The sequence below is a fragment of the Prinia subflava genome, chromosome 2 (assembly GCF_021018805.1).
Source record: "Prinia subflava isolate CZ2003 ecotype Zambia chromosome 2, Cam_Psub_1.2, whole genome shotgun sequence".
Lineage (NCBI taxonomy): Eukaryota > Metazoa > Chordata > Aves > Passeriformes > Cisticolidae > Prinia > Prinia subflava.
The window spans coordinates 100,582,064-100,591,197 of NC_086248.1; the positions used below are offsets into that span (position 1 = coordinate 100,582,064).

The 9,134-nt window shown below is 43.7% G+C and overlaps 1 protein-coding gene across 1 annotated transcript; it reads right to left on the minus strand.

The window, feature by feature from the left end:
* Positions 1 to 5,324: 5,324 nt before the first annotated feature.
* LOC134547636 (neurexin-1-like) lies at positions 5,325 to 6,992 on the minus strand. Its single transcript, XM_063391783.1, has one exon. It carries the CDS (start codon positions 6,285 to 6,287, stop codon positions 5,325 to 5,327), a length of 963 nt encoding a protein of 320 aa, XP_063247853.1. The 5' UTR covers positions 6,288 to 6,992.
* Positions 6,993 to 9,134: the final 2,142 nt, after the last annotated feature.

Below are 9,134 nucleotides of genomic sequence, written 5' to 3' on the forward strand. Positions count from 1 at the left end.
AGGTCAGTAATGATGATGGGGTAAAATCCCACAAATTCATGGCTAGCATCTACTGTTAAAAGACTCCCAGGGAGTCAGCCTTCAGCTGAGACAAAAGATCAAGTACAATTGGTCCAAAATGCCTGCAAGCCTTGAAGTGCAATTACATCAAAACATAGACTATTTTAATATATATTATTTTGAAATTCTGAATGTGATCAATCTGATACAAGGTCCTATGGTGCTAGATATAAATTCTTCTAGCATATTAGCTGTCTGTAATTCACAATATATACTTCAATTTAACAAGGACCCAGCACCTCAGCTAGGTCCAAAGTGTAACAACAACCTCACTATTTAAAGTATTATTTACCTGGAGTACCAAGATCTAGGCTATAAGTATTTCAGGATCATAATTTTGAAAGGATTAGTAATATTTGACAAGAAATCTCTTTAGAAGATAATATAAAACAGACTGCCAACTCCTAATTACCAGTGAAACTATTTAAATTTCTGCGATTTTACATGAGGTGGATATTGAAATCAATATTCTATAAAGCTGAATCCTGGCAAACAAAATACTAGATCAAATTTCATTAGGAAAATGATGCCAAATCGTGCTTTAAACTGACTAAATGCGAATGTAACAGATGTAACACAGTGATGAACGACTTTTTGATTACTTGACTATCTGCCCTCAAGATCCTACTCAGACAACAGAGTCACCATTTAAAAATATTAAATACAGTGAAATAATGATTGTTAAATTATTGACATAATTTGTACATATACAGTATCACCTCAGTACAGTCTCTGGTGCTTTTCTAGCCCTCCTTCTTAACCAACATCACCCCAGTGGCCACTGGCACAGACAAGAAATTCAGCATGCAGAAGAAATACAGGTCATGTAGATAAAGATTCTGAAGTGTAAATCAAAGAGGCAAGTTTTGTTCACAGTATTCACTGGTCCAAAGTACATTTAGCTAGGATTCAAGAGAGATGAGAGATGGTGACTACTCTGTTAAGACTGACTATAGGCAATGAGTTCAACAACATTTCGCTCACACATTCAACTCGCAATAGATAATTAATGCCAAAAGAAGTTCAAATGTTTCATTCAAGGCATAAAGAGAACAAAATGGATTAAAATATCAAAAAATTCAAAGAGATATAAATATTGGATGGCTTTTAAAAAAAGCTAATATGCAAAAGGAAATACAACAAAGACTGATGTAGTATATTCCAAACCTAAACAAACAAATCTAAATGCTGGCTAGACTGAGACATCTGGAACTGAGTCCCTCAAAAATCACTTTCACAGTTCAAACTGTAGCTGGCATCAACTTCTGAATATCTGACAAAGAAAGAGTATCTCTTACAGTGAACCACTGCCTGAACAGTCCTCATTTTTCTCACAAAGCAGAAACTCAGTGGAACAGCTGAAATACATCATGTTATAAACAGGAACAGTTTGAATTCACTGAGGAATTAATTGTCTGTATAGATGCTAATATTGACGTAAGTAGGGAAGCTATATTTTTAAAAAATAAAGGATCCTATCTGCAACTTTTTCAAGCCATTAGAGATATAGCAAAGCAGAAGGGCATGGAGTGACAAGAAGTTAGCATCAGTGAGAAACTTCCCCCAGCTCAATGCATCTCATGTATCTTACTACCTCTTTTAGAGATACCTGCTTACTTTCTCAGACAGGATACTGTACAAGGCTATTTTTTACATAAATGAGGATGAAAGGAAAACTATAAGGAAAATGATACCTTTTTTTAATCTTAAGTCAGAAGGTCACTATTTTAGTCATTTAACAGGCAAAATAGATTTTATTGTTTTGAAATTTTAACTTAAGGAGCAAAATTACAAGAAGAATATGGAGGGTCACTGATATGAATGTATTCTCCTTACCTTATAGGACTTTGATTTAATGCACTAAAAATCTGAATTTAAAGTTGGTCTTTTTAATAAAAACCTCTCCTTATCATAGAAACAAGCCTTACTAATTTGAGTAATTTCAGGAAATACTGGAATTTTCACTGAATAGAAAATTGAAATGTATGTCAAAAACTTATCAGAAAAATGATATGGCAATCAGAGTTTATTTCAAAGCTAGTCTTATTCCTAATAAAATTCATTATAATTTTGTGTATTTTTCCTTCTACTGAGTCACTATTATTATGTAGAATAATATACCCTTGCCTTCTTCAGTACAAAGCAGATATTTTATTTTCCCTTTTAGAAGGCTCTTGTACTGTTTTTACCCATATGCCTATCAACCAGAGAACTGCTAGGGATCATATTTTTCTTTGCTATGGACTGCACAACCTTGACACTTAAGCAAAATTCCAGTCCTTTTCCTATGATTTATGTCAGTGCTTCCGTTGAAGAGAACTTACATCCTACTGGAACAAAAGGAATGACTGAATGGTTCTTTCCTAGCTTGCACTGTTCTCGTACTGGTGTGGTTCAGAAAACATAAATGAAGCTACTCCTGATTTAGACAGGTATAAAACCAGTTAAGCATACCAGAAATAATTTATATTACGAGTAAAAAAAAAAAAAAAAAATCAACCAAAACCAACACCTAAACAAAAAACCCAACCCAAAACTTGGTTGGACTTCGTTCTTACAAGAAAAAAGAGAAATACTTCAAGGATCATTAATAAGTTTTTCAAAGATGAAAATCAGGGGGAAAAAAAACCAACAAATTTTCTCCTGAAAATAACTGAACTTGTATTAAAAATGGCATCTTAAGACTTGAAGCTTCAACTCTAAGTCTCTTCTTAATTCCAAACATGCAAATCAGGGTAGAAAATCTTGAAAAGGTTTTCTTTGTTGTTGTTGATTTTAATTCCTACACTCCTCATTACATTGAGGAACTCTGTGTTTTACCAGACTGCAGATATAGACCAACAAATCCAAGACAAAAAAAAAAAAAATCAAGGAAAATAGAATTTAATGATCATTTTTCACCTTTAAAGAAAAAGTATCAACTAAGACACATGGCTACAATTTCACAATTTCAGATAAAAATGGAAAGTTGGGGGGTTTTCATATCTAAAACCTTTTTTAAACAAAAATCAAAACAAAAGGCCCCTTCAGATAATTGTAGCCTGAGATGATCCTCTAGCAATGGCCATGTTTTTCTAAGGCTTGTGGGAAATTTACACATACAGGGAACAAAAGATCAAAGTTCAAGAGCTTAATGTCTATGTTGGCTACAAAAAACTAAAGAGAAGAAGCCAAGGTTTCTTTCTTGGCAGATATAAAGGCTCTACTTATCCTTCTGCCTTTTCTGTTTCTTAGAATATTAAATAATTTATAATAGTTCAATATCTTTGCTGGGATATGAGTAACTTCCAATCCCTTCATCAAAATTTGACTGATGGAGTGTCAGTTGCTATCTTTTCTCAATTAACAGGTATAAACCACAATGTAGTTCCATATGTCGCTGTCAAGGCAAATGTTGCCTCCTGTTTTATATTAAATCAGAATCTGAATACTTTCTGCTAAAATTATAAGTCTTGCTATTATTTTATAAGGCTTCTCAGTAGTCAAGGGACATGTGAAGAGAATCTTAATCCCACTGATGGCAACCGTGAAACCACCAGCACTTAAATGAAGCCAGCAGTTTATCTTAATTTGGGGGGGATACTAAATGTTGTCATCTTCTTACAAGTTCCATACAATTTCCACTAAATATAGATATGTATTTCACTAATATTTGATCTAAACATAAAGATGTTCCTTAAAAATAGCCACTGAACCTATTATTATGTAAAGGATATAATTTATCTGACTGATATTACATGCAATTATGTGAACTCTTTCACAGAAGTATTATATGTGCAAAGTAACTTCAAATAAATAAACTATGGTTTAGTGTGAAGGGGATATAAATGTATAATAGTATTAAATTACCATTATTGCTTTAACAAAGCTACACCTCATAATTTTCTTTTTCCTTATAATAGGGCCTAACTCAGAGATGCTAAGACAACTCAATATTGTACATACACCTATATATTATGTATCATATATTAAAAATTGATAGTCAAATACTAAATAAATTGAGATGGTTTACCTAATATAAAAGATATTTCATTTCATGGTTTCTGGGAATGGGTGAAATTGAAAGTACAAATGACTAAGTTTCTGAAACTATTATTTGCTCCTAAAAAATTATTTAAAGTGTTAATAGGGTTTAAATTTTTTACGAACGGCAGATGAGAGATAAACAGCTGATAAAGTAAACAGGATGCAGAATGACTGTAGCGTTTTGAGTATTGACACTAAGGATAGAAGGTGTTACATAATAAAGCACAGTCACAAATTATGTTTTCTTTCTTATAATGAGTGAAATCTGATAGAAATGCTAACGGCAAATTATTCAGCCATAAATGTCATGCAGCCACTCAGTGAAGATTTTAACTTGGCCTTGATAATATCTTATTCATATTTACCTTTTACATTTTAAACTTAGGTCTTTGCTTTCCAATTTTGACATGATAATCAGATTTTCCCTTGATACATTTGCTCCTATTTCATTTATACACCTTCACGTCCTGCTCTAGGTACACAACATACGTCATTTCTATGCCTTAGGAGCTGCAAGCAATGGTACATTTACTAACAAAATAATAAAAACAAGAGTCCTGCATGCATTTGCAAAGTAAACGTTCACATTCTTTCCATTTGCCAAAAACAATGGGCACTGAATATGAATCATATTTTACCCAGTGATTTATTTGTAGATGAGATTAAGGAAACTGCTGGTTTTTTCTAGGTTTCCTCTTCCTTGGTAAAACTACTCAGTCATTTTGTGGTCTTGGAGTATGTACCTCCCCCTTGCCCTTTTGTGTTCTCGCTGTCTAACTGGCATGGTGACTTGCTAAATATGTTGCAAAGCAGTACCATTCACATTCATGTAAAAACATAATCTTCCGTTTAATCCCCTTCCTCCTCAGCAACAATTTAAAGAATTCACAAATAAATCACTGATTTTATTTCAATGACATAGTAGAGGCAAATAGAAAGTGGACTCTGGGTCTCCTCTACCCTACAAAACCAAACCCAGGTTGTCTTTGCACTTAATCCAGTTAAATTACTCCCAGCATTACTTTCCCTGCTCCCCAAATTAATTACCACCAGCGACTTCTGATAAGCATGCACATCCCCTCCCTCAGCTCCCACTGAGCGTGGTTCCAGCCACCCCCTGCCATCTGGGTGACACCTGGTACCCAGCACCCATTTCTCCTTTACCCAGAAGAACCCGAAATCCCACCCTTTCTCCGGAAGATACTCAGATAACATCCTCTTCCTCCTCTCACCCAGCCTCACAGAGAACAGAAGAGTGATGGCACCATGGTTGGCCACAGAGACACATGGAAGACAGGGAGGAGAAGGTGGAGAAGACGGGAGCTGGGATCATGGTGGGAAGGGAGGGGAGGGAGGAAGATCCACTCATACAGATGAAACTTCATGCAGGCCTGGCCTCCGACCCGTCCCTTCCACAGAGCGATGGGGAGGGGTGATGGGGCGAGCTGAAATGGCCCCTTACCTTCACTGCAGTCCTTCCCTCGGAAACCCGTTTGGGAGCAGTCACAGACGGCCTGGTCGTTGAGCACCGAGCAGACGCCCCCGTTGAGGCAGACGTCGTCCCTGGCGCACAGCCGGCTCTGCTCGTCATCCAGCCGCACCTCCTGGCTCTCCACCGGCGACGTCTGCGTGTAGTTCACCCGCACGTCTGTTATCCAGCCCTTGAAGGGCTCCCGGTCCTTGACGGAGGAGAGCGTCAGCTTCAGTGTCGCCGACCGCAGCTCTGGCGGGAGCCCTCCTAGGAAGAGCCCGCTGAAGACAGTCATGTCCCGCCGTTTGGACTTCACCTCCACCCACTTGGCCTCAGCTCGGTCAATGATCAGCGTTGTGTTCTTGAAGTGGCGGCGGATGACAACAGCGTGCCAGAGGTTGTCGTTGACCGCCGTGTCCGAGAGGAGCGTGGCAGGCTCGGCACAGAAGATGGAGAAGCTGAGCTGTAGCCGCCCTCCCTGGGTGAGGATGAGCTCCAGGAAGTCACAGAAACCCTCGTCATCGAAGTAGAGCACCAGCCCGCTGGAGCTACGTGTCTTCATGTTGAAGCTCATTTCACTCTCGCAGCAGGCGTTCCACTTGGGGAAGCGGGTCCACTGGCCCTCCGCACCCGGGAACTCCAGCCCGCTGCCCAGCTCAGCCCAGCAGCCCAGCAGCAGGGCCAGCCAGAGCAGCAGGCAGCCCCCGCGCCGCACCAGCACCGCCCCCATCCTGCGCGGCCTGGGGCGGGCGAGCGGGGCGGCAGGGCTGGCGGGGGGCGGCACCGGGGCCCCGGCGGCAGACAGGGTAAAATCTTGCCGGGCGCCGGCCGCGCTGGAAGCTTCGGGCACGCTCACCCCCGCCCCGGGTGCGGGGGTCACTGTGGGAGACTCCCCGGGGCGGGGGGCTGCAGCTGCCCCACGGGATGGGGTTGGGCACAAGATGGTGCCAGGGGCCACCAGAAGGGACCTGCAGTGGGGGTAAGGCGCCGTTGGATCTCTTTACTGGCTGGCCACACTCCGCAAAAGGTGTCCAGGGGTGGGTGAGTCAGCAGAAATTTTCCCCAAAGCCAACATTACCAAACCGGGAAAAAACCCAAGATCAGTGGCAAAACTCTCCTCCAAGTGGATCCACCAGCTCGGCAAGGCTGTAGCAATATCCTGGTACATGTGCGCCTCTTTTTACATCCTCTCCACCATCTGTATTTTCCCAGGAAGCCAATTATGGATCCCAACGCTGCCTCCCTAGGATGGATCGTCTTGTCATATCACAGCCTGTCTGCCATGGTGCTACAGCAATGTCAGCAGACGACAGGACTCATCGCTCGTGGTTGCTTGAGCTGCCTCAATCCCAACGGGGTTGAAACCCAGAGGCTGTCAAACAGCTGAGTGGCCACTTGACATGCAAAGCCTGGCAGCTCCTCTCCTCTTTGCTTGAAAAAGGCCAAGGCTAAGATCCAGGGGGGTGATTTTCCTCTACTGTTTTTTTTTTCTAATCTGCAAGGAATTGAAACAGAATAATAAGAAATGACATCTAATAACATGTTGAATTACAAAGTTGATCAACAGCGAACGTTTGTGATTATTTTTTCATTTTGACTGGTGTTGGACATTAGGAAAATGCTGCTGTAAATTTGGAGTTACTGAGAAATTGTAATAGGCTGCAGTGCTAAACACAAATCTTAACATATATGTTTATACTAGATTGCATTTTTATGGCACAATCTAAAGGTAAACTACTTACCTTTCCAAAACTTTCAAATATTTCAGTGGAACATTTTATTATTACAAGAGCAATGTTAAGCAGAAGAGATGGTGCTTATTCTGCAATTTATTTTAATTTATCTGTGAAAATATTGCCTGTAAAGCTACAGGGTCCTAGCCATACAGACAATGCTACCAAGCCCATTTCTGGTGGTTTCTAATGCAGGTCAAAAAAATAAAGTGGCCTGAGCTTCCAGCAGGAACTGATGAGTTTCACCATGCATAGCACAACTACTGGTTTATTTTTCCTGGGGTGAGAAAAATTGCAATAGTTTCTTAGAAGGCTTTTTGAAAATTTCAAACCACTTTTTTTTTTCTCTCTTCCACCTGGTTTCTTCTGGGGCTGATATTTTCTGCTGTGGCAGGGAAAATCCAATTCAAGCCAGCTCTGATGTTGACATTATTCACAATGCAGATCAGCTAATCCCAGGTGCTAGTCCTCTGAAATGGGTTGCAGTATTTTATGTCTATTTACTCAGCTGCCCTTATTTAAGAGAACAAGGAGAGAATAACTCCTCCGTTTTCAAAATTATATATATTCCACAGTTCACCCTTATCCTCTGAAGAGGTCTCTACATCTAAAACGTTTCAGCAGAGAGGCTGTTTTTCTCCCCGAGCTGCTGTATCTTTTCTGAAAGCTGTGTATTAGCAGACCTCTCCTGATGGAGGAGAGGATCTCCAACACCTCCTTCACTCACTGCTTCCCCTTCCCCTCCCTTACATTTCTTTGCCAGCAGCATTTGGGCAGACACAATAGCATGGCCAGAGCTGCTGCCAAGCTCTCTTCTGGGCTGGGGCGTGTGTGTGTGTGTGTGTGTGTGTGTGTGTGTGTGCGTGTGCATGCGTGAGTGGGGAGAGGGGGCAGAGATGACCCTGTCAGGGAGAAACGTTTTAAAAACAGGCACACACCTCAGCTGTCTGCACCTGACACGTTCAGAGCTGCTAAGTCACCTCCTACTCTCTCTATATTTAATTTCATTCCTCTAAATGTTAACACGATTGTTTTTATTATTTGCCACACGTGAGGTGGGCAAGAGCAGCAAAAGGGAGGAGAGGAGAACCCCCAAACTTCGCGGGCAGAGGCCAGGCAGCAGGCAGACTCCAGGTTTCCTCCACGCCCTCCCTGCCCCCCGGCAGGAGCCACCTCTGGCAACGCCGCTAACAGCCGAGGGATTTTCCGGCAGCTCCCAGGAGGGCCCGTGGCGGGAGCCCGCACAACCCCGCTCCCCGAAGGGCCTTCCCCGGCTGGCCGGCGGCCGCGGGCTGGGGCGCCGCTGGCTTGCGGCACCGCGCCGAGCGGCCGCTCCTGCTTCAGCACCCGGAACAGCTCCGCCCCGCGCGGCCCGACGGGGCGGCGGCGCCCGCTGCCCGCGCCCGCCCGAGCGGGAGCGGCCCCGCCGCTGCCCTGCGCCGCAGGGGCTGCGCTCCGCGGGAGCCCGCGGGGCGCGCCCAGGGCGGGAGGGGACGTGCGGACGGCCCGGGGGAGGGGGGGCGGAGGGGAAGGAGGTGGGGATGGAGCGGGTTTGGGGTGCGTGGGGGTGCGGGGAGCCGGGTGCAGGCTGGCGGTGAGACACGGCGTCCGTGCCCGGGGACAATGACACGGCGGGAGGGGGCTGCGTGTGAGGGTGGCCTGGGGTGACGAGTGGGGAAGGGGGAGGTTTGTGGAGATGGGGAGCGTGGGGAAGGGACGCGGGGTGTGCGTGTGTGTGTGTGTGTTCACGGGGGTTACCGGGCAGCTGCTGGAGGCTGGGCTGGCCCTCGGAGGAAGGGGCGGTGGGGAGGGAATGCGGGAGGCGCGGCGGGGAGGGGAGCGCA

Excerpts from the sequence above, each read along its gene's own strand:
- LOC134547636 (XM_063391783.1), bottom strand. The coding sequence starts at position 6,287 with ATGGGGGCGGTGCTGGTGCGGCGCGGGGGCTGCCTGCTGCTCTGGCTG.